This window comes from Neovison vison, chromosome 2 (genome assembly GCF_020171115.1).
Source record: "Neovison vison isolate M4711 chromosome 2, ASM_NN_V1, whole genome shotgun sequence".
Lineage (NCBI taxonomy): Eukaryota > Metazoa > Chordata > Mammalia > Carnivora > Mustelidae > Neogale > Neogale vison.
Genome location: NC_058092.1, coordinates 58,574,827 through 58,601,520, shown reverse-complemented (window position 1 = coordinate 58,601,520; position 26,694 = coordinate 58,574,827). Strand labels below are relative to the sequence as shown.

General features: G+C 38.1%; 1 protein-coding gene across 2 annotated transcripts; it reads right to left on the bottom strand.

The window, feature by feature from the left end:
- Nucleotides 1-738: 738 nt before the first annotated feature.
- CTH (cystathionine gamma-lyase) lies at nucleotides 739-24,546 on the bottom strand. 2 transcript variants are annotated; one of them, XM_044238462.1, is made up of 12 exons: nucleotides 24,191-24,546; nucleotides 21,149-21,230; nucleotides 18,860-18,955; nucleotides 16,547-16,656; nucleotides 14,350-14,481; nucleotides 10,833-10,890; nucleotides 10,296-10,373; nucleotides 8,535-8,687; nucleotides 6,920-7,041; nucleotides 5,484-5,536; nucleotides 1,969-2,107; nucleotides 739-1,314 (listed from the first exon to the last, which is right to left on the bottom strand). In XM_044238462.1, the coding sequence occupies exons 1-12, from the start codon at nucleotides 24,356-24,358 to the stop codon at nucleotides 1,288-1,290; spliced, it is 1,218 nt and encodes a 405-aa protein (XP_044094397.1). In that variant the 5' UTR covers nucleotides 24,359-24,546; the 3' UTR covers nucleotides 739-1,287. The 2 variants fall into 2 exon arrangements, with proteins under 2 accessions (XP_044094397.1, XP_044094398.1); XM_044238463.1 differs by having other exon boundaries at nucleotides 8,535-8,639.
- Nucleotides 24,547-26,694: the final 2,148 nt, after the last annotated feature.

The window sequence follows — 26,694 nt, the reverse complement described above, 5'->3', positions numbered from 1 at the left end:
CATTTCTGACAGTGATTTAATGTTATCCACTTAAAGGTCCTTGGACAGTTTTAAATATGGAAATTTTAGTTTCTCATCCACAACAACAGATATGAAAATTTCTACAATTCTTCATGCTCTGCTTCCCTTTGAATCTCTGTCAACACACAAGTGACAGTGGCTGACTCCCTTGTAAACTTAGAATAAACAGTCCTTGCTTTTCTGATTTGTTCTGTTATCTCCAAGGCACTAAGATATAGCCTCAAAACAGAGCCAGAATTTCCAGACTCTGTCATGTAATTCAAAATGTGAACAGTATATAATACATAGCCTATGTGTTCGCCTCCTATCCTGCATTTTAATCAAGTCACTAATACCCTTTTTTAAGGTAAAACAAATGGCAATAGCAAACAAATGACTAAAATCCTTTAATACAAAAACAACTTTAGACATCCATTTGACTTATGGCTTATTAACAATTTGCTGACTGTGAGCTTCTGTTTTAAGCATTTCTCTTTAGGATCACTAAGTTTACTATTACAGGTAAAAATATAAAAAGTGCTTTGTCTCTCTATAAAAGTGGCTTCTGACATCCCGTGATAGAATCTCTCAACCTCAAACACTAAGATTTGGACATGATAGTTATACAACTTAATTTATAAAAATTACTTCAAATAGCTAAGACCTCCCAGAGTTGAGGGTTAAAAGGGCCCAGGGATATGAGTTAACGCCACATAATATAGGAATATCACAATGGGATATATTTGGTAATTAGATTTATTTATTTTTTTAATAGTAAGTACAACCTTATATCAGCAGAATTTCACAGTAGACTTTTCAAGTATTTGATTTTTGGCTTATGATAATTACGTGTAAACCATTGCTTTGAGGGCTGTTTTCAACAATATGCAAAGATCACACTTGATTTAAGAACATTCATTTAATAATTTAAATTCTTCAGAAAAACATAAAAAATGAATTATCATTATATTGTAAACATGATCAATATAAATCTTAACCTATGAAAAAAGATCACAATTCCAAAAAGCAGCACAAATCCCACCTCCTTCAGAGGCAAATGGAAACGAAAATCAACAAAAACATATTAACAGAATTGACCTGTCAATTACAATAAGGGAAAGAGGAAACTTTTTAATAAGGATTATCCCTGGAAGGTTATAGCTCTGACAGGTAATGAGGTCCCTTTACATTTTCACTTGAGAATTCTGCAAAGGCTCATTTATGGTCCATTCAATTATACAGAGTTGATCTTCTCAGGAAGCAACTTCCACTAGCAGTTCAAGAATGCTAGTTTCGACCTGCATTCGGAGGGTGCTGTATTAAAATCACAAGAAAGGTATGTCATTAAAACTCCAGGCAGAGACTTCACTTCTTCCAAGGACTCTCTTCTGAATACTACCATTTTTTAAATCTGCCCTTCAGCTGAGTTCCCTACACATTTATATACCCTGTCTATTATAGGAAAGAAGAGGAAACCTTCAGAATTCACAGTGAGGTCACTCTATAAAACAGTGACCACCAGACGCTGGGGTGGCTCAGTTGGTTGTGTCTGACTTTTTTTTTTTTTTTTTTTTAAAGATTTTATTTATTTGTTCGAGAGAGAGCACAAGCGGGGGGAGTGGCAGGCAGAAGAAGAAGCAGGCTCCATACCAAGCAGAAAGCCCAACGTAGGACTCAATACCAGGACCTTGGGATTATGACCCGAGCCAAAGGCAGACGCCTAACCAACTGAGCCACCCAGGCGTCCTAAGTGTCTGACTTTTGATTTAGGCTCAGGTCACAATCTCAGGGTCATGGGATCCAGCCCTACATCAGGTTCCACAGGGAGTCTGCTTGAGATTCTCTCTCTCCATCTCCCCCTGCCCCTTCCCTCCTCACTTTCTTTCTTTCTCAAATAAATAAATACATCATAAAAATACACCACCACCCAGATTAAGCCCCAAAACACACCAAAATAATTAAACTTACTGCTGCTTTCAAAGCTTGATCTAGATCATCAAGTAGGTCTTTTTTATCCTCTAAGCCCACAGAGAGTCGAATCAGTGTGTCACTAATTCCAAGGACATCTCGGTCACTTTTAGGCACTGATGCATGGGTCATGATTGCCCTGAAAGAAAGAATGAGCAAATCAGTATTATGGTAATGTATTGGTCTCAAATTAAAATTATGTTCAGGTTTTTCTATTCTAAATATCAAATTCTTCATATGCCTATAATTTTTCACAGGCAAAAAAACAAGGAATTGTGAAAATTATCTTTTCTGGTCATTACTAGAAGTGAAAACTAAGATATTTTCTCCTTTCTATACCATCAATATATTCAGTCCAAATACCAAAGGTGCCAATCAAGCACTCCCAGGCAGGAGGGAAAAAGATAGCCTCCAGCTGTGGATTTTAACATCTGCCTGAATGAAGCCTTGGCCAGCAGTTGTTGGCTCCACGACGAACCAGCTGGACTTACATAAAAGGCCTGTTGGACCAAGAGCCAGACAGAAACTAATTCCCTCCTGACCAATGGATTAATCCAGAATGGCATCCTGTGAGGCAGATCAGAGAAAGGCAACCCAGGAACACCACCAGTGGCAACCAGTGAGCATTAGGAATTCCAGCACATAAGCCATGAATGTAGAGGCCTGGAAGGATTTTCAGAACTAACTAGCAACTCATCATCATCATTAACACGTAATAAAACACCTACTGGGGGGATCAGGCACCATAGTAAGAACTGGGAAACCAAGAAAAACGAGATATTTTTCTCGATCCTACATTAACGAAGCAGAAGGCAAAGACTATGACCATTCACAGAACAGAATAGTCTACCACACATGCCAAACAAGAAACGGATAGCAAGGACTGCCAGAGCTGAGAGGAAGCAGAAGACTCTGTGGGCAGAGACTGAGGCACCATAGAGGAGAGGCTTATAGTCTTATTGAGCCCTACGCACTTACACTACCACCAACACTCATCCTTTCTGGGCACACCACCCGCAAAATCAATGCCTGAGCTGTTTTGCCCTATCTCACTTCAGATCCATGGAGAGAAAATCTCAAATGTGGTCAACATGAATGAGTATCTTCTTTGATCACTCCACTAAAGTTGTACATGCCAACGTCCTCCTTAAAATGTTCTGCCTTGGGCCCCTGGGTGGCTCAGTCAGTTAGGCGTCTGCCTTTGGCTCAGGTCACGGTCCTGGAGGGCTGGGGATGCGGCCCCGCATCAGGATCCCTGCTCAGTGGAGAGTCTGCTTCTCCCTCCCTCTCTGCCCCTCACCCCGCTCAAGTCTGCTTCTCCCTCTGTTCCTTATCTCACTTGTGCTCCCTCTCCTTTAAAAATATATAAAATAAAGTAAAAAATGTTTTGTCTTTTCAGACTTTTAATTCCTCAAAAGAGAGTGTACTTAGAAATAGAAATAAGAACTTGGGCTCTGGGAGCAATAGACCTGCATATGAATCCTCTCCTTCACACACTGGCTATGTGGGCTTGTAAGTTACCTGTCCTTATCATGAATTTCTTGACCTAAAATCATAATAATAGCTATCACTTCTTACAGGCTCACCATGAGGCAGGTACTGTACTCGTGTACAGTGAATATATACAGTAAGTGAATTAAGGCATTTGTGTGCATCTATTCATTTTTTTTTAATGAATAGAAGTTGGATATAACCCCCATCCCAAAAGTTTATCACAGTCATTAATGGAAGGAATATATATAAAGCCTTAACAAGTTCCTGGAATGTAATAGATGCCTAATAAAACATAATAATTCCTACTAGTAATTAACATTTATTGGGCCCTTAGTATGAATCAAGGCATTGGCTTAGGGATATTTTTTTCCCCATGTTCCCATAACAAGTCTAAGAGCTGAGTAGTGTTATCCACATTTTACAACCATGGAACACATGGGGAGAACATGTAACTTTTCTGAGGTTGCAGAGTTAATGTGCATTGCCAGGCTGGAAGATCAGCCCAGCGCATACTGGCTCTGCTTCTTCCCTCCCCTATTGCAATTCTGTTCTCGTTGCAGCAGTTGGAAGTCACAGAATGAGGGTAACAGAAGAGACAAGCCCTGACCTAAATTCACTCGTCCACTGGCAGGCATTGGGGTGATGGCCTCGCTGGCTGGTACATCTGAGGGCCAAACAACTTTAAACCAAATCCCCGAAGAAATCAGGAGGTGTTAATTTTTAAGAGCACCTTAAAGTAATACACACTTCACGAATAAGAAAAACAACCCAATTTCATATGCTGAGTGTGCCCTCTTGTGCAGCCAGTCTTACTAGCAGGCATCTTCTGAAAGACACACAAAAACCTATGTGTGTTATCTTAATCATCTGAGTAAGTCTTTGGGTATCATACATTCTTTTTTTTAACTTTATGTGAAATTGTCTGATTCTCCCAAGAAGCTGCAAACTACTACGAGAGGACAGCAAATGTGCCTACATTTTGGTAATCCCTGACAGCCCTCAACATAGTGCTTCCAGAACATAGTTATTCCAGAAATGTTTATGAAAAGTAAAACACAGAAACATGCCACGTGCATTTAGTACTCTTGACAATTATTAGGTAATGATGTTAATTACTAGTGCGATATTTACAATACATGGGCAGAGTAATATCCTATAAAATCAGGATACAACTCTGGAATGTTTGGTGGGACAGGTAATCCATAAATGGTAATTGTTATTTTAATTATTAATCCCATTCTGTGGATGAAAAAACTGTAGCTCAGGTAAGTAACTGACCTAGCAGGTCTCAAATCCAGATCCAGGCTGCTTTTACCTCCTTTCATTGTTTCTATGAGAAAACTCAAGAGTGAAGTTGCTGACACATTTCTATGTGCCATCTGAGTAATCAGCAAAACTTTCTGAATTTTTATCTAGAAAATAAGCTGTTGGACCGCTTGATCTCGGGCTTCATGTTCTAATATCCTCTGGTGCCTTGATACAATTAGATGAACTGATTGGATCAGGAATACCAAGTTAGCTTTCGGGTCCATCTTGCGGTTAACATGAAGTTATTTAAGGTGTATCCAGAGAACAGAAAATAAATGGATCTGGAGGCATCTAGTAGGGTCCTCCTCTGACCATCAAGGGCATGGAGGTATTTCATCAGAGACACAGTCCCCATTTCCAACAATCTTGAAATCCGCCCTCATAATAAAAGTTTCCAATCTCCCTTCCAGGGTGGAGTGGGATAGAACAAGTAGTCCCAGGTCAGAGGTCAGAGACCCTAAAATACAATTCTGCTGGAATTGCCTTTAGGCAGAACGGAAGAAAGCAAAATTGAGGAGGACACATACAACTCATCAAGATTTTATGAGGGTCTCCATTCTACTGGGTTAAGAGTCCATTCTGATTCAATAGCAGGATGCTATTCTTACTGTCAAATGTCTTGAATTACTCCTGATTTCACCATATTCCCCTCCAAACAATTGTTAAAGCAGACATCAAAGTTACAACACTGAGAAAAACAGAAATATACTCACGGAAGCTCAGCAAGACTTTCGTATCCTCCCAAGCTCTCTGCCAGAGTAAATAACTATGGTAAAGAAAACATTCATTTAGATCTTTCACTAAAGTAAAAACACAAAAATACAAAACTAAATGTTTTTAACAAAATGGCACTGGACACAGGGTTAGAAATGGTGGTGATAATGAAAAAAAGTACAATTTGGGCAAGAAACCCAGAGAAAAAATGAAAATAAAATCTGTAATACCGAAGTCGCCAATCAGACATATGGTGTGCACACTTTTAAAACATGACAAGCTGAGGAAGCTGAATCTCTCATACCTTCCTAATTTGGCCCTCCACTTAAGAAATAATTAACATGAACCCTAAAACTTCAGAATTATTACATTTGAGACCTAGTTTTGTGGTTACCCTTTAAATAAAAATCTCTACAAGTCTACGAAGTTATATACACTTAATTGTTAGAATCTATCACTTACTAAATTAATACATCCATTTAACTTCTTCCTGGAGTAGGAAAAAAAAAACCCCATTTTTGTATTTAGTGTTATAGTATCATAATTTTACAAATACTTTAAAATTACTCTCACACCTGTATTTAATTAAATATACACTATCTTTCTGCTATCAGTACAACTTTGAGATACCAGTAGATGCTGAGTAATGTGGCAGCAGCCTATGCGTTACAGTAATTTAAAACTTTCTGTCGGGTGCCTGGGTGGCTTAGTCAGTTAAGTGGTTGCCTTCAGCTCAGATCACAATCCCTGGGTCTTGGGATCCAGCGTGGCACTGGGCACCCTCCTCAGCGGGAAGTCTGCTTTTCCCTCTCCCATTCCCCCTGCTTGCATTCCCTCTCTTGCTGTCTCTCTCTGTCAAATAAATAAATAAAATCTTAAAAAACAAACAAACAAACAAACAAACAAAAAACCCTCAGTCTGTTGCATGAGCTCTGCAAGCCCATTGTATGGAGTTAATAAAGGCCTCCCTCCCAGGAACCCTGAGAGCCTCCAGTCAGTGTGAAAATCAAACAAAGGCCTCCCTTCCTTCACTGCAGGCAGATGCAGCCTGGAGGGCACAGGGTTTGAAAAGCCATTCCCAGGCTGGATTTCAGAGCAGCCTTTGTGCAGTACACTAGCCACACATTACTTTGAGGTTTCACATAATACTGCATTTGGAAAAGGGGTTCCATTATCAATAAATCTGAAAGCCAATGCATCAGGACAGTTGATCCCTCTCAGACTGATGGGTCGAAGGAGAGTGCAGTAAACAAACATACTCCGATGTCTGCTACTGCACCAAAGTCATTTTCCAACCTAAAGCATTTCATGATAAAAAGGTCTGAGGGTATGACCTACAGATACAAAGACATGAACCAGAGGCTGGGTGGAAAGGAGAGCTCATGAACTACTGTAATCTACCTGGCCGATTTAAAAACCTCTTTTGAAAGCTTACCTTGAGGTTCTTGAGAAACGTCTGAGCATGCTGAAGAGTGCCCTTAATATAAAAGGTGATCATCCCCGGGCAGCCTGTGCACTGACGCTTTGCCAGCTCATGCTGAGGATGAGAGGGCAGCCCTGTGATCAGGAGGCATAATAAAAGTCTTATTTTAGAGTCAAACATGTAATTTCATAACCAAAAAATGCCATGTGCCTAAAGCAAACTGCAAATAAGCCTAATAATGATGAGCTTTACACCTTGTCCACATCTCATGACTCATGACGTGTTCTGGCCCCTGTTCCTGGGTCTCTAGCTTCCTTCTGACCCATCTTTTCTGTCCGCTCCATGCTCGAGCTACATCAACTAGCAGTACTGCACTTCTTCATCTCAGGACCTTTGTGCAAGCTGTCCCTTTAACCTGGGACATTCTATCCGCTGATTGCCCCTCTATTAATTATATTACTCTGTAATTTCTTGTTTAACATCTGTCTAATCCACAAGACTAGCTCCATGGGGAGAAATTCATTTCTTTTGTTAATATTCGGATCCCAGGTCCTAGTTCAAAGCTTGGTCCATTGTGGGCAAGTCATAAATGTTTACTGAATGAATCAGAATGCTTGTCCTTGTCCTTCTAAACAAATGCTTCCCATTCTTCAAGGCATAGCCCAAAACTTTTCTCCCTCACTCAATTCAAAATACATACAGTCAACAGACACATAGCGCATTTAATCTCATATGTAGTTCTGTCTTGGCTTATCTAAACTCCTTAAGGACAGGAATCAAACTGAATTCTCCTGTCCACCCTAGATCACATGACTAAAACCTCAAAGGGTTCAAAAAACCATTTATTTAAGACTACACCACAATTTAATAGACTGGCCAAACAAATTCAAAGAGTAATACGTAAGTCTGCTAACGGCACATGAGTTGGCAGAGGTGAAAAAATTTGAAAAGGAATTAAGAGACCTTCAGGGGAGTTTTGGTGTGTAAGTACCAAGTCTCAATTTGATTAGTATCTGATTAGTATCAAGTCCCAACCTAAAACAGATTAAAGAGCTAACATAGAATGGCAGCCTGAAAAGACTTTAAGCAAATCAACTAGAAAGTACAATGTTGCAATCGTGGAACAGGTAAACACAAGCCTTCAAGCTAAAGACCATGGCAGGAAGGTCTAAGGCATAAAATCAATTTTCTACCATCCAAGCAGCCACTAGATTATAGGCAACACAAGGACACAGACCACATCTATCTTCTGCACCAACAGACCCACCACAGAGCCTGACATACAATAATACATGAACAGCAAAGAAATACATGGAAGCAGCTACCTTACAACAGGTGTAATACATAGGATACTTAGGATAACCCATAAAATCCTAGTGTAAGCATATGTACTTAGAAATCATATCAACATTGGGGTACCCAGGTGGCTCAGTTGGCTGAGCATGTGACTCCTGATTTCAGCTCAGGTCATGATCTCAGGTCGTGAGACTGAGCTCTGTGTTGGCTCTGGGCTCAGCGAGAAGTCTGCTGGAGATTCTCTTTCGTCCCTTCCTTTGCAACTTGTGCATGCTCTCTCTCAAATTAAAAAAAAGAAAGAAAGAAAGAAAAAGAAATTATATCAACGTACCAGGATAAATAACCTTTTCTACCCGAGGATTAGATTCCAGAAACTGAGCAACTGCCATTCCATTTTCGAAATGCTTCTCCATTCGGATCTGGAGAGTCTTCAGACCTCGATTGCAAAGGTAACAGTCAACAGGGGAAGGAACTGCTCCAAGAGCTGAAAAATGAATATATGCTGGGTTAGTCTGAAAGGTGGGGAGAGACCCAGGAGATTCTCTCACTGCCTTTTTCATTATAGTGATTCTGAGCAACAAGCTACAAAGGCCAGTGTTTGAGTTTCAGGGGGGAAATTATATAGCAAATCAGAAGCATGAGAATGAAGTGCTCAAAGAAATGGTCTTTTTATAAAATTATTTTCTTATTTTTATATTTTTTTAGAAATGGACTTTAAAATGAGGGGATAAGAAGATCCTGTAAACTAAACATGAACACAGTATGAACGTCTCCAACATGAACATATAGTCCTTTCTATGATTTCCATTCAGTGACACACTACACACAGTTGAACCTTGCATTTCTTTGAACACGTAGAAAAAAAAAAGCATTCAGCTCCTACTGTTACTAAAAGTTCTACCAACATTCTAGAACATTCTATTTAGCTTCTGTCTAAAGCAGCCTAGGAATTACTTTGCCTCCACGATGTATACCTCACCTTAATGTTTTATAAATGAAAGGAATTTATCAAGTGGTAAGTTTTGGTTTTCCTCCTCAGTGCCTTCTTCTTCTTCTTCTTCTTCTTTTTTTTTTTTTTAATTTTAATGGTTATTTCCTTTATTTATTTAATACTTATTTACTTTATTCCTAATTATGTTTGTATCTCATCTGTCAAATCACAATGGTTAAACTAAGTATCTTCAAATAAATCCTTGCCCATACTTGAGATAACTAAACCATCTAAACAGGAAATGGTGTTTAGACATCTGTTGAAAAATGTTAATATTAATTAACATTAATATTAATATTAAGTGCTATTTAAAGTTAACCACCATTCCAGATATAAAAGGTAGAGCATAAGAAAGTCATCATTCCAAATGTTTTATCTGAAGAAAAACAATCTAGTAAGTCCAAAAACTAAAAAAATCACATGGGCTTTACCCAGTTATGGTCAAAATTAACATGGATTTGAAAATTAACAACACTCATCCCTTGAGTCATGTTGCAAAGCCCTGTTATGTTCTAACTATATTTTTATATCCTAATTTTTCTACTTTCCTTTAAAAACCAGAATCTTAGGCTGCCTGGGTGGCACAGTTGGTTAAGCAACTGACTCAGCTCAGGTCATGATCCTGGAGTCCTGGAATCGAGTCCCACATCAGGCTCCCAGCTCCATGGGGCATCTGCTTCTCCCTCTGACCTTCTCCCCTCTCATTCTCTCTCTCACTCTCTCTCTCAAATAAATAAAATCTTAAAAAAAAAAATCTTGGGCGCCTGGGTGGCTCAATTGGTTGGGCGACTGCCTTCGGCTCAGGTCATGATCTTGGAGTCCCGGAATCGAGTCCTGCATCGGGCTCCCAACTCCATGGGGAGTCTGCTTCTCCCTCTGACCTTCTCAGCTCTCATTCTCTCTCTCATACTCTCTCAAATGAATAAATAAAATCTTAAAAAAATTAAAAAAAATAAAATAAAAACCAGAATCTTTCTCCTCCATTTCTCATTTCTTCCTAATTTAGTAGAATGTTATCACTTCACGACATCTAGTGGAACTACAAATATCAAATGTAACCTCTGAGAGGTTAAGGGGAATTCTGGACTTATTAATACTTACAATTTTGTAAGAAACGGAGCCTATTATGGAGGGTCTCAGAATTAAGAGACACTAAGCCCATGACAACATCACTGTGGCCTAAAACAAAACAAAAACGTTTAAGTTAAAAACAATGTATGTTTATTCTTCATTCTAAAAATTTCTAAAGTATAACTTTCACTTGGAAAAAACTCTCTGGGAAAAAGTTGTATAAAATAAGTTTAAATAAACAGTATTTAATTTGATAGTACCAAAAGCTATACCTAACAATGAAATAAAAATCATATAAAAATTAAATGTTTCTTTTTAAGCTGTCCGTAGAACAAAACTCTAACTTTTTTTAGTAAATTTTAATCCTCTGATCATAAGTCATGAGCATAGTTTTGTTTGATATAAATGAAATCCCATATTTAACCAAAGTATAAATTTTTTGCTTTCTACATGAGTCACAGAGAAAACGTGAATAATAGAAGAAAAAAGATCAAAATATCAAGCTCTGTGGTATTTTCATCTATCCATGGAAAGGAATACTCAAAGTATAGATTATGTATGTCTTACCATTCATATATTTTGTTGCTGAATACATACAAATATCAGCTCCCAGAGCCAAAGGCCGCTGAAAGGAACAAAAGATTTTCATTTTAATGGTAAATCACTTGAAAATATGCTTTATTACATGTCTATTTGCTATTGTAAATTTCATTCTTATTCTAACTTTTCAAAAATACATGCATCTTAAAATTTTCCAGGATCTCAATTGGTATCTTTCCCCTTACCTGATCCCCCAAATAAAAACAGAAAGTACTGGACCCAGTATTCAGTCCAATAGCACAAATTTTCTGGAAATAGCAGGTAAACTCAGGTCAACAGGTCTCCTGAACCTTTTTCATTAGAGCAGCTGCTGGTTGGTCCTAAGGATATTACTAAATTTTATAATGCAGTTGCTGGCATTTTATGACTCAGTAAACACATCAAGTAGCAGACATAAACACTAAGCAATTATTATGTCAAGTGAGTATATGACACGCTTAGATTTTTGATCATTAAAACCTGATAATGTATGTTGTGATTATTCATTAGATGTGCCATGATCTAGACTCTTAATTACTCTATTATACTAGTTTTACCAAGCGTAAAGTCACTTAGAAGTTTTTTTGGACTATTTTCTCTCACCCAGTTTTCCTGCAAACCAATCCTCTAGTCTTAAAATGTTTTTGTTTATAGTGAGAATTAGAGCTATAATCAACTTATTCACCAAAAAATATATTATCAACATCTTTCTATTTATGTTTTCTTCTTCTTCTTCTTTTTTTTTTAAGTAAGCTCTACGCCCATCACAGGGCTTAAAATCATATCAAGAGTCACATGCTCTACTGACAGCCAGCCAGGAGGCTATTTATATTTTCTTTAAAAGAAAGTGTGTGTGTGTGTGTGTGCTTTAACCTCACCAGTCATTTAGTCTTTGGAAGGTGTTAGGATAAGGGACTATAGGACTTTCCATTTGGGGTGTTTCAAAAATGGATGTTTTAAGTTAGGTATTACTCATAGCACTCTCTACACAAGTGTTTGCCCATCTCCAAAGTGATGGAGTCAAACTAGAGGATGGTCTCTTCCAATGCTAACATTCTGTAAACTCTGTGGTCAAAAGAAAACAAAAAATGAAAATGAACAACTAACATCTGTTGATATAATTATGTGCTGAGAGCTATGTTAAATACTTTATATATATCCCAATGAAGCACTATACAAAATATTTTATCTAACTCAAGAAAATCAGTACTTTCAGATTCTCATTGTACAGATGAAATAAAGGGAGGAAGAAAAACAAAACAGTGGTTGGTTAAGAATCTGACTCTTGATTCGGCTCAGGTCATGATCTAAGGATGGTGAGATTGAGCCCCATGTTGGGCCCTGCACTAGGCACGGAACCTGCTTAAGATTCTCTCTCTCCCTCTGTGCCTCCTCCCCCAGCTTGCCCTCTCTTAAAAAAAAAAAAAAAAAAAAAAAAAAGGAAAGAAAAAAGAAAGGAAGGAAGGAAGGAAAGAAAGAAGGAAAGAAGAACAAAAACATCATTCAGATTAAAAAGCTGGTAGAACTAGCACTCACATCGAAATTATGGAAATACAGAGGTTCCACTCTCAAACTCTGAAATTTCATGATAGTATGTCCATTCTGTCTTTTGTGACATTTATAGAAGACCCAGAAGATAAAAGGCAGGGAAGAAAGAGAATGTATCCAGTTTTTATGATGGAAAAATAATAAGAGGACCTTTTCAGAAGATCTACTGTATGGAACTAATACATGTGGCCACTTAAGGACAACATGATTCTGATTAACTCAACTGGAATGAATCCAGATTGAATGGAAGCAAACTGCAGTCCCTGGCATGCGGAAATGTGATGTGGGCTTCAGAAAGGTAGAAAAATTGGACCTATTATGTGACCGTAAGGGGTGGGAGAGGGAGGAGGCAGGGCCGGGCCTGATGAGTAATCTGGGCAGGCCCGGGCTAAAACAATTCATGCAATCTCTTTGGGAATATACAGGACTCACTGTGACTCAGCTAAACCAGCCCTATGCTGTGTTAACTGGTCTTTAATGTAAGTGGTATATGGGATAAGGAGTTGGGATAACTAATCTAAGAGAGAAAATCAGCTGGGAAAAAAGATGATGCCAGGAGATTTTCACTTGGAAACAGACTGCTTCAGCAGATACAAGAAGCACCCAAAGATATATGAGCCAAAGGTAGGTGGCCCATGAAGCTGTCTGAATGCAACGTAATCAGGAAATGTATTTGAGGAAAACATAATAAAGGCAGCAGTGCCTTCTCAATAAAATGGAAGAAGGTGAAGAACAGACTTATATCAACTAAGGTAGCAGCCTGTGCCAACTGCAGGGATCCAAAACAAAAGGAGGGGGGGAATATAAACAACTGAGCTATAAACATCTGCCTAACTTAAGAATAGCAGAAGATGAGCTGGGCTTTTAGGAATTCTGCAGAATAAAGGTAAAGTACAGGAAGTGTGATAAGAACGATCAAAAGGTAGAAGCAGGAAGGATACCACGAGGAGAAGGTAAGCTCCTAACAAGGAAACAGGGCTACTTGGAGGAAAGACAGAGAGAACATGTGGGGAAAGGGCAGACAACTAATCAATTATAGACAGATCCTCAGATGGTCTACCAAAAAGAACAAAATGGAAAGAAGCATCTGGAAAAAAGTAAGAGAAAAAAGAAAATGAATGGAGAATGAATGGGAGGGTTTGAGGTGGGAAGAGATGTATGTAGAGGGGTAGGTAGGAAAAGAGATAGTTTAAAAGGAGCAGTATAAAGGACTTGGTATTTATAGCTACAATGTGAAACAGGGAGTAGAAATTCCTCATACCAACAAGGTAAAGATAGAGCTGGGCACTGAGGGAAGAGAAACTAGAGAGGAGGAAAGTGAAGAAATAATATGTGTGACATACACTGAGATGTCACGCAGGATAGCTTTTATTTTCCTTCTATCTGGAAGGTTAGCAAGGTTTAATTAAATAACATGTATATTATACACATCGTGTAATACATTCAAATATATATTAAATTATATACCCTAAGATTTCATTATATATTTTAATAATTTAATATTATATATCAATATATTTTAAAATAAACATAATATATGCATTAAGTATGTAAAGTATGTTTTTCAGTCAGATCATATATATAAAAAATAACATAACTGATTAATAACAGCACATAAACATTAAAGTGCCAACTATTTATAAAGCACTGACAGATAAAAATCACATAATAAGGTCAGCTCTTTAGAGAGTTTCCATATCCTGAGAGAACTTAAAAGCTTTAATTAAGACAACATTTAAAACACACAAAGTCCCATACCAGATATGAACCTAGGGTTGGTTGAAGCAATATTAGTTAATAGTAGAAAAGGTCCAATTTTAATTCTTCGTCTAATCAATAACTATGGTTTGATTCCATGAGTTTCAAAATGATTTTATGTAAACAAGTCTTTCCTCTCCTAGTTACAGGTATCTGTATTCTATTATTCATGCCAAAAAAACCCAGTATTTTCATTTACCTGGAAATAGGCTGACATAAAAGTGTTATCCACGACCAAAATGATGTCACCATGTTTATGGACAGTAAGTGCACAGGCTTCAATGTCAATCATCTTCAAGCTAGGGTTTGTGGGGGTTTCAATCCAAACAAGCTAAAAAATTCAATAGATAACAATAGTTTATAAAAATATACTGCACCAATATACGCTTCATATATTGTAACCATCTGGCAGACTATACTGGAAGAGTGTGGGTGATGAAGTTGTAAGGGTTGAATCTGAATCCTAGCCCCCATTAATTTCTGAGAGATCATAATTAAGTAATGTACCCTCCATATTCCTCAAGTTTTACATCCGTACAATACGGTTGATAATATTTCATAGAGTTGTTATAAAAATCAAATGAGATAATGTTATGTATAAGAAGAACAGTGCTCAAGTTAATTATTGTAATTACATTCCATTAAAACGAGGATGGATTTCAAAGACACAATTCAGTGTCTAGGAATTTTCTCAAAGGTAAATAACACAGAACATTAAGATCACAGCCTAGAATTTTCATTAAAGAGAACTATCCCTTCAATGCCAAACATATCCTAAATATTAACTTAAAAATGCCAGATGCATTAGAAACTATAAAATAAGTACCCAGAACTTGAAGAGCATGGGTTTTAAAGTGGGCAGGGAGAGAAGTTACACAACAAAAAACCTGGTCACAACTCATTTAAGAAAGACACAGTATCATATCCCAAAACCTAGCACAACTCAGGCACATAGTAGACGCTTGACAGTGACTGAAAAGATCAAAGAAAAGAAGAGAATTCTGTTTGTTGAACAGGATGCCGCTGTATTGAATGACATTACCTACAGCTTTCTTTTTTACAGGGTTAATGCTTCTTTATTACTATAAAAATGAGCAAGATATTTAGTTGAATATTCTTCCTACTCTAGTGTCTCACTGTAGAAAAGAGAAGGTAATTAATGCATATTCTACAAGAAATGAATTATCTTAAAAATCTATAAAAAATTATTTTTGGGTAAGAATCTATTATTCATATTCATAATAAAAATAATTAAAATAGAAATAATAATACAAAGTTGATTTTACAGGGACTTAAAAAATCTACTTCATATGATGAGGCAGATATTTCAGGGGGAAAATAATGTATTAATTCAAGTCAGTAAAGAGCCACTACATAAAGTTCTGTTGACAAGAATTAACATACTCACAATTTGCTTTCCTCCCTTAGACTCAGACCAGCTATTTTAATAAGTATCTTTTCTCCTAAGCAAGATAAAAAACAAGTTCCTTTGAAAACAAACCTTAATCACTCAAAGCTCACCCTGTGTTAATCTTCAAAGTAATTATTTGTGTGAGCAAAGGTTTTCATTTCTTAGCATTCACTACAACATCATCTTGAGTACAATTCAAACCTTTTAATCATTAGCAAAAAGTTGGAAAAGGCTGACTTATAAAAGACACTGGTCCTTCTTTCACCCATGCAGAATTTAAATGAGGCCCCAAGAAAGAATATCACATATGCCATTCACTCAGACACAAAACACCTTCCGGTGGCATGCAAGCTTTCCAGGACGGAGGCTAAAGATTGCTTGTGACCCATTCTCTACTTGTAACTATTATTTTGTTGAAGTATGGCTTAGAATTCTTAAAAAACCAGTATGCTTAGAGTCTGGGGTCTTAGCAATCTTCCTTTTCTGCAAGCCCATCTCTGGGATGATTTCTGTAACCAACAACAGCGTGGTAATACAATACAGAATCATATGCTTTTGAAAACGATTTTTTTCCCAGTTATTATGAGTTGGGTACTATACTGAGCATTTCATGTGCCTTATCTCATGTAACTTACACAACCACCTTTCTATAAAGCAAGTGCAATTATCTCCATCTTGCAGAAGAAAGTGAGACTTTGGTTAAATAATCTGCCCGTGAACATACACCAACTGACACAGAATTAGAACTTGGATTCTGCTGTGGAATTCATGGACCCAACAATTCTGCAGGAATATTCTGGAGAAGCCAGACCTATCTTAATCCTGTTGATGGTTTCCAATGGCTTCTAATAAAATGTATTATTCACATTTAAATTATGTCCTCCAGTGAACAGAATGATTAAAAAACAACAACAACAACAAAAAATAAGCAGCAACAACAACAACAAAAAAAACCCAGCACACACAAAACTGAAAACTGAGTTACCTTGGTTTCTGGTGTAATGGCTGCCTCTAGCAATTTGGTTTTGGAGCAATCAACAAAAGAAATCTTTAATCCAAATTCAGTTGCCACCTGCCTGAAGTACCTGTTTGTACCTGAGGCAGAAAAAAAAAAAGACAAAATAGGAAGGACATGGTACTGAGAAATGTTCATTCCTTTCATATGAACTCCCTGATATGAGGGAGTGGTGATGCAACATGGGGGCTTAAGTGGGTAGGAGAAGAATCCATGAAACAAGATGGGATAGGGAGGGAGAGAAACCATAAGTGACTCTTAATCTCACGAAACAAACTGTGGGTTGCTGGGGGGGGGGGGGTTGGGGGAAGGGGGGGTAGGGTTATGGACATTGGGGAGGGTATGTGCTTTTGGGTAAATTGGAAGGGGAGATGAACCATGAGAGACTATGGACTCTGAAAAACAATCTGAGGGGTTTGAAGTGGCGGGGGGGGTGGGAGGTTGGGGTACCAGGTGGTGGGTATTATAGAGGGCACAGCTTGCATGGAGCACTGGGTGTGGTGAAAAAATAATGAATACTGTTTTTCTGAAAATAAATAAATTGGAAAAAAAAAAAAAAAAAAAAAAAGAAATGTTCATTCCTTACTGGTATAAATACTTTAAAAACATAAGGAAGTGTCAATCACCAATAAAAGTAAAACTAACAAAAATTCTACCTTGGTTAAATCATTTGGCTATCTTGTATAGTAAAGAATATAAGGCTCGGATTTTAAACTGAAAGTTAAAGAGTCCAATAAAATATACCTGATATCCACACTAAATGACATAAAGCAGAAACATTTCTGAAAACCTACAATTTCTGCCCTTTACACATTAAGTGGCATGTTCCCCAATGGTAATTTATATTAACAACTTCTTCCTAGCACTCAAATTTAAAATAAATGAACTGATGTCAATAAAATGTTAAAAATAAATTTTTAGTCTGATTATATTTTGGCAATAGAAAAACTGGTTATTATTCTTCGTAATCTCTCAATCTTTTCGTTATGTGGTTCTAAAGCTTTAATAGTTAAATGAGGCAATGTAAATCAAACAACTACAGTTTTATGGTGAAAAGATAAATCATTCAACTTAGAATAATTTCTCTTATAAATACTGTTCTGGATTTGATTTTTACACAGGCATATTTAAAGGAAAAACTGTTCTTATTGATAGCTAACCAAAAAGAAAAGGAAAAGGAAAAATACTCCATGATCAAAGATATACTCTGAACTTTTGATGCTGTAGACCGACCCTAGTAATATGATTGAAAAAGAATGTAAAGAATTATAAAAAATCAACAGCAATTTTCAAGATTTTGTATCTATGTGTGTCATGAAGTTTTCATAATGCACTATAAAAGTAACTAAAGGTATGTTACTTCTATTCAACAAACTATCATAGGAAACAACGATAAATACAAAGCACTCTGCAAATGTCTAAGAGGTTAAAATGACTACTAGGAGTCTCTTATTTCAAGGAACTTACAGATTCAACTCTTTGTTAATAGAAGATAGATAAAATAGTAATATTCTAGAAATCACATTTTAATTATTTGAAAGCATTTGGAATATATATATGTACGTATATGAACAAAATCTTTTGTTACTGATCATAAAAGTCAGTCTTGCTTAAAGGTAAGGGCAACCCATCTTCTTTACCTTCCCCCTCACCACTTTAAATAACTTGCATTTAAACTGTTTAGAATGGAAGTTCTTAAATTTGGATCCATGATGGACTTCAGGAGGCGAGACCCCTTACGCCTTTGCCCTATAATTAAAATGATGAACACTGGGTGTAGTCTTAAGGACACTCTTCTACTTTTGGGGGAAAGGCGTCTATACTTTCAACAGATTTTTCAAAGGTTCGCTAAAAGCCAAAGCGTATAAATGTGTTGGGAAGATAGAGGGGTGGGTAGAGGCAATCTCTTTGAGCGTGACCTGGGTTATAGTTCCTTTTCACTGCTGGCAAAAATTTTAAGTGACACTAGAATACTCTCTCTTTAGATACTGTCTTCTCTGGAGTAGGATATTTAAAAAGTTGATCAGGTCCAACATCCTCATTCCAACAGTTTAAATAAAATTATTAGTAAACAATCTCTCTTACAGGCAATTCTAGAATATAGACGCTAAATGTTTATGCTCTTCCTTTATCAAGTGTGGGCCAACACGGAGGTGTCCATCACACCTTTAAAAGATAATAAATAATCAATAATCCTGGTAACATTGTTAATATAATTCAGGACCCTCTTCACGGTCTTTAAAATATCAGCTGACACAAACATGCATGAGAGAGGTCACCTACCTCCATACACATCATCCATAACAATAATATGGTCTCCTGCTTTTAAGAGATGGGTAATAGTCACAGTGGCAGCTAACCCTGAAGCAAAGGCCAAGCCTAAAATAAAAGCCAAGTTAGAGTAAGCCAAAAAAGTCAAACCTCTGGGTTGAAAAACACCAACAGAACTTCCTTGTGTTACTTTATGTTGTTCTCTCTAGACATAAGGACAGCCATCACTACTGAATCACGAGAAGTCCCCTGATGAAAATACAATGGACAACTCCCCCTTTCTATTTCAAAACTAAAATATCTTTAAGAGAAAAACATGTGATTCTGCTTTGGTGGTAACATTTCTCTGAAATGCTTCAAAGAAACCATTTTTTTTTTTTTTAAAGATTTTATTTATTCACTAGAGAGATGGAGCACAAGTAGACAGAGCAGCAGGCGGTGGCAGAGGAAGAAACAGGCTCTCTGCTGAGCAGGGAGCCCTTTGTGGGGCTCGATCCCAGGACCCTGGGATCATGACCTGAACTGAAGGCAGCTGCTTAACCGACTGAGCCACCCAGGTGCTCCAAAGAAATAATTCTTTACAAAATTCTGAGATTAAAGGTCAACTGCCAATTCAATTACAGTTTAAAAACAACAAACTTTAAACAAAATTTCAAACCTGAGGAGAGCTATGGTATGATTCACTCATTAACTATATGGATAGACAACTGAGCAAATATTTTAACAAAACTCAAAATCTGACCTGGGATGCATCTGGCAAATTTGAAAAATTTTGTTTTTAAAAATTTTTAAGTGTGGAATCTCCTTTAAACAAGTATGAACTCAAAATCTCTTACAGAATAAAAATAATGAAAACAATTTAAAAAGAACCATCTGGCATTGTGTACATTAAGCACTATAAAAGAAAATATCCTGACAAAATATCAATGCATCACCTTAATGATAAAAATCACCTGTGACTGGTAGAAGGGATAATTCAATTAACTTGAAAAATGTAATTCTTATAAAATCTTCTCAGAAAAGTTTAGGTCAGAATTACAGTTCTCTACTCAGCACATCTCTAGTCTAATGGTAAATTTATATAGAAGGCTAAACTTTAATTTTTTAAAAGATTTTATCTATTTATTTGATAAAGAATGAATGTGAAGGGGGTAGGGTCAGAGGGAGAAGCAGACTCCCCACTGAGCAGGGAGCCCAATGTGGGACTCAGTCTTGGGACTCCAGGATCATGACCTGAGCCAAAGGTAGTCGCTTAACCAACTGAGCCACCCAGGTGCCTCTAGAAGGCTAAACTTTAAACCCAGTTAAAAACAATTGTGTTGGGGCACCTGGGTGGCTCGGTGGGTTAAGGCCTCTGCCTTCAGCTCAGGTCGTGATCTCAGGGTCCTGGGATCGAGCCCCGCATCGGGCTCTCTGCTCAGCGGAGAGCCTGCTTCCTCCTCTCTCTCTCTCTCTCTCTCTGCCTGCCTCTCTGCCTACATGTGATCTCTGTCTGTCAAATAAATAAATAAAATCTTTAAAAAAAAAAAAACAATTGTGTTTTCTGGAGCCCACTTGAAAAAAAATGTCTGCCATATGAATATTCAGCCTTAACACCTTCTGCAGGAAATGATGATCTCTCTACAGTACTAAATAACAGAAGTTTAGTGTTCAAAAAGAACTCTCCTCATCTAAAACAAAAGACCAAACTCCCCAAATCCCCCAAAATCCATATGAACATTTCTAACCCTGGCATTCTTGCTATGAGAAAATTCATAAGACACATTTTCTCTTCACTATTCTATGCTCATTCAGTATCATTCATATAAAAAAATATGAGGATGATGAAAAAAGATTTTTCATGAAAAAAGATTCAAGGGGTTAATCCCTAATCTCTAAGAACACATTTTCAAGGACACCGGGTAAATGTTCTTTTAGAACACCGGGTGGTGTTCTCAAGCATTATCAGGTAAATGAACCAGAGTATCAGAAAGCTTATATTCTCAGTAGTGTTGTAAAACTGTTAATATTTATCTATTTATACCGACAACTTCAGATTAAGAGTGGATTTACATGAATACTAAATGGCAAATTTGGTCATTTTCCCCTCTATTCATATTTATTTTTACCTAATAATTACACATTTGCATATTATATCATCTATGGGACCTTGGACAAAAAATTCAATGTCTTGGTAAAATAAAAGTTTTGAACTCGCTAATTCTTATTCCTTTCCAATTCTAAATTCTGTGCCTCTATGATTTTGTCTGCACATATAGGAATGGGTTCTCGACTTCCCAGACTGGAATGGAAATCACTTACTGTACTTGGCCCCATCCAGTGCTGCCACTGCTTTTTCCAAGCAGTTCCTGGTGGGGTTTCCAGAACGGCTATATTCAAAACCCTGAAGAAAAGAAGTTAGAGTTTATCCCAAGAGATTTAAGCTTATTTTTTGGGAGTCCTAACATAGACACCTCGACAACTGGAGGTTCATCCTATGATAATGATTTTCTATTATTTACTGATGACATTTCTTGCCCTTAAATAGGAGCTTAACGTGTCTGCCTTCAGCTCAGATCCCAGGGTCCTGGGATTAAGTCCGCATCAGGCTCTTTGCTCAGTTTGGTGCCTACTTCTCCTTCTGCCCCTCCCCGCTGCTAGCGCATTCTCTCTTTACACTGAAGTCCACCCACCTGTTTTAGAATTCTATAGCTGCCCCTTATGAGCTGTATGCCAAATAGGTAAGTTACTTAACCTTTCCTAAAGTAATCTCAGTACCTATAAAATGGAATAAAATACAAAAAAACAATTTGTAAAATTGTTATGATGATAAAATTATACAATGTATAATGAAGTCTCTACTCATTGGTGCCTCGCCATGCTAACTACTAGAGAAATAGTTGTTTTTATTATTAGCATTATTCTTATGTTAGACTAACCTTTACTCATTTAGCCAGGGGAACATCATGAAAAGAGAATCACTAGCACTTACAAAGTGAACTTACTTCAAACCTGTATTTCATTTCCTAAGAAATAAATGATACAAGTCCTGTTTAACACCCTACAGGAAACTATGAACAGATCCTACAAATGCTCGAAGTTCAGATCTCGGCTCTACAAAAGCAACAAAACATAGACAGTAATTCTTGGCAAAGTGGCTATACACAATTTTTTAAACTTCGCTCTCTTTACATTTACCATACTAGGAGTATTCAGTCAGTCATTTTATTTAATACTCATGGTCAGCTTTCAGGAAAGTGAAGCAAAAGGTTATAGGGAACATCAGAACCAGTAGTCAAACCTAGGATTTAAACATTGACTGAAAATGCTATAGATTTCTCCCCATGCCTCATATAGCACATAACAAAACACAACCACCACTTTTTACACATTGGTTCTGATTTGGGAGCTCCTAGTATTACACACAAACACACACACAGATGTGTGTGTGTGTGTATAAACAAATGATATATATTATATATATTTATTATATATTTATTATATATATTATATATTATTTATTATTTATTATTATGTTATATTATTAATATACATTATATATATATTTAACTCAAATATGTATATTTAAAGTTGGGTTGCTTTGTTTCCTTGTTTTTGACAAACTTAGTAGACATATTTTATAGGGTTCCAGGATATCCTCATCCCTCCCTCACCATCACCTCCTTGATGTGACCTATACTCCCCAGACAGAAAAAAATCTGTTTGGATTCATGTGGCTATGGCCACTGAAAGGCACCCATGTTTCCGTAATTATTGACTGCAGAGATTTAACTTTGGGGTCGGGGAGAGGCACATTTCAGTGGCAAATTCCCACCTCTTGCCCATTCAATGGCTTTCCAAATGGAATAGGAGAAACAGATGCTTCTCTTCAGCTCCTCAGATTCTCTTTAGTGCTCTTCACTGAGTTTTTAAAGGTACTAAGGGGTGTCTAGTACTTGCAGATTTTACCATCCCTGTTGGCTCTCTGAAAATGTTTTTTTTTTTCTCTTAAAATATTTAATTACTAATGTCTGGTTAAATGGTTAACTTTTGTACCAAGAGCTAAAGCTTGGACAGTCACACGTTCACAAAACCCTACACCAGCAACGGACCGCAAGCTTGCAAAACAGGCTGTGTACACATTTTGATTCCAAAATGCAGTAACTTAGAAGCCCTTAGAATTCCTAAACCAGCCCTTTAGAGCTGTACCTCACAAAACAAAGGGCTACATTTGAAAGAATCTTCCTTGACTTATGTAACGAAAAACTAAAGAGGTTTTTGAAGTATAATCAAAGCTTTAGACCTACAAAGTTTCTTGAACTGATTTCCTTGAAAGCTAGCAGCTTTTAAGTACTCCAAGATCCCATCAGTGTGTTGCCAAAAGGGATTAAAAAACTGCTCTATCAAAACCTTAGAAGTCATTTATCTACAACTCAAGGTCAGTTCCTTTTGTATAAAAAGTGTGTAATACCAGTCCTGCCCTCTGACCTGGTTGTTGTGAGGATCAAATGGGAAAAAATGTAAATGGGAACATTGAAATACCGAACTACTGAGCAATGACAATGTACCATAAAGCTTAACATATACATCACCAATTTATGTAGTAGGTACTGATTAACCCCATTTACGCAGGATTATCCTGAGGCTTGGATAGGTTAAGCAACTTGCTCAAGGTCACCCAGATCAGAGGAGGTGGTGTCAGAATTCAAGTCTAGTCCCTCTGACTAGGTGATTTGTGCTCTTAATCACCAAGCCACACTGCTTAAATGATGCAATGGGTTAGACTATTACTGGTATTATTGGAGTATAGCAGAGTGTAGTCTAATGCCTAAGAGGAGGGTTCTAGAGCCGGCTGGAATCCCAGCGTGTACACATATATCTGACAAACTACATGTAATTCTGTATCTAGCCCACAGCAAGTAAATCGCTATTAACAACAACAGTACAGCCAGTGATCTTGATTCTAGGTGAGTTATCAGACCCTGAGGATTTTTTTTTTCTTATTTGACTCCCTACATGTCTTTATAACTTTTGCTGCTAAAGAAAATTCAACAAAGTTATGACCCTCAGTTTTGAACCGCAAATTTGCCAAAATTACATGAATTGCAGTTCCAAATCTATACGGCAAGTTGGACAAACTGTTCCTTCCAGTTCTGCTTATCAAAAGAAATGTGATCACTGGACCAGAGAATACTAAGATTAAGTACAAGGAATATTACGGGTGTAGTAAATAACCGTTTCGGGTGCCTTCCTGATGTATAAACCACCTTACAAAGGACTCGCATGCCTTTTTTTGTACAAGCCATCTCTACCCGCCCAAACCGGTCCCACCCCCCCCCACCTTCCCCGCCTGCTCCAGCTCACCGAGTGCTGGCCGGGAGCCTCTTGCTTGAACGTGGTGGACAGTGAGATGGGGGGCACTACAGCCTGGGAGGTCCATTGCTCGGGTTCCTGGCCCACGTGGATGGCCTGCGTGGCGAAATGTGGGAAGCGAGGCTGGAAACCATACGGGGAGGCGTCTTGTTCCTGCATGCTGAGCTGCGAAGAAGGGAAAGAGAAAAGAGCGAGGAAGAGAAAACTAGAAACTGATGCGACAAGGCCTGAAAAGGGACACAAGAACCAAGAGCACGGGCGCTAAAGACACGCCACCCTGCCGGCAGCGCGGACAAAAGCCGGACTCCGGGACTCAGTGGCTCCCACTTTAGTAGCCGGCCGGCTGGTTGCCGTTCGCCGCAGGCGGATCCAGCGAGACCCAATGAGCGACCGCCCCGACGCGGCCCCCGTTCCTCATTGGCCGGAAGCGGAGGCGTTGCCTGGAGCGTCGCTGGGACCGCCCTTCCCGGTGCGGACAGTGGAGTGAAGCGGGAGTCTATGGATCCACGTGGCGTGGGTTCCCGCAGGCGAAATTCCTGAGTCCCCGCCGGCGCGGGGGGGGGGGGGAAGGCTGCCGCGCTCGCTCCGGTGGGCCGCCCCGGCGTCTGGGTGACCTCAGGCCGGAGGTTCGCCTGAGACACGGAGAACGGCGGGCTTGGTGTTGAAACCGAGTAACCTTGTAAACAGGCCACACAAATAGCCTCCTCTTACTGGAGCCAGTGTCACTGACCCCTACCCCCAACCCCCTTTGTCCTGAGGGCGGTGCTGACCGACGCAAGCAATCAAGTGGCGATTTGTAGGAAACCCTTGGCCCAACCTGCCAAACCTGCAGCTTGGATTCTCATTAACTGCGGCGGCCTGCCTTTTAAGGTAAACTGAAATCTGGAATGACCCAGCGCTTGCGGTAATGGAAACCGGAGTGAGGGTCGTATTTTTCTTAATGGCGAAGCGACTGTGGTGAGGATCTCGAATCAGAACCCTGGCAGCTTAAGAGGCGTTCAAATTTGAGCTTTTTCAAGCATCATTATCTTTCGAAGTACTCGGAGAAGCTTTCCGTGATGAAAAAGATTGTATGGCAAAAAAACAACAACAAAAAAAACCTTATTGGAGCCTCAAACCCTTCAACAAAATGCCTTCATTGTTGCACAATTGGCAGCAACATTTTTGTAGGAAAAGGGAAACAATCCGTGTGTCGATTTCCCTCTCACCTGCACCCAGAGACCTACTTTCAAGGATCACTTCTTTAAAACAAACAAAAATCTCCTTGTTCCCTAAACAATACAGATTTGACCTACTTACTATTGTGACTCTTTTCTAGGACTAGCGAATTTAGGAATATTTCTGTTCTTGCAAAGTATAAGCTAAAGATCTGAAACTATTGAACCAGTTAAGAAAGAGGAGAATACAGAATGATCAGTTCTTAAAATTTAAGGACTGTGGCTTTTGCTTTTCAAATTGGCTTCAGGGACACTTAGCCATTAAGCACTAGTGAAGCCGTGCCTAACAAAGGGCCTGTGAGCTTTTAGAGGCCTAGCAAAATTTGTATGCCTGGGGGAAGAAATGGATAGACTCCCAAACACTGATAGATATTAATATATATTTAAATTTTTTCTGTTTAAAATATAACATGTCAACTGCAACTCATCTCGAGGTATATGTAACTGTACATATATATGTTTTTATGTGACATGTTTAGGGACTGGGAGGGTCTAAAACAGTACCTCCTAATATTTGTGAGCCAAACCTGAGTTGTATAAATATGGATATTTTATTTAGTGTTACTGTAATAAAGGATTCTTTAAAAGATAGCACCAATATAAATCCTCTAAATTATACCCTTTTCTACTCTTATAAATTGAGACTTTTTGGCAGCTTAGTATTACATGTTGAGGATTCCTATGACTCAGCAATTTTGCTTGTAGGAGTTTATCTTTCCCATGTATTCCTACATTTGGGCGAAGATGAGCCAGTAGGTTCTTTTTTGTTGGTGTTTGTTGGTTTTGTTTTGTTTTTTAAGACTTTATTTTCTTATTTGACAGAGCACAAGCAGGGCAAGGGATAAGCAGAGAGAGATGGAAAACGAAAAGAATGGAAAAGAATTTCCAAAAGAATGGAAAACGGCTTAACTGTCCATCCATAGGAAACGGGTCAGTCAGTTATGGTATAGTTCTGTGATGGCTACAGTATGGCAGAGAAGCAAGAAGAAAATAATATGAGCTGGTATGTCGTGATCTCTAATTTCTGAGACAGTAAACCAAGGTGCAAAGCAAAGTATATGTTAATGCTTTCCCTTTTTTCAAAGGAGTATACCATGTTGCATTATTTTTAGACAGATACGTGATTTAATGGGTATAGAAATCATTCTGGCAGTAGAGACCTTGGATCTCTAGTGGAAAGGTAATTTTTTTTATATTTATTTACTTTTGTGTTCAAGTTTTATACCATGGGGATATTTTACCTTTTCAACAATAATAATAACAAAACTCCTAATTTAG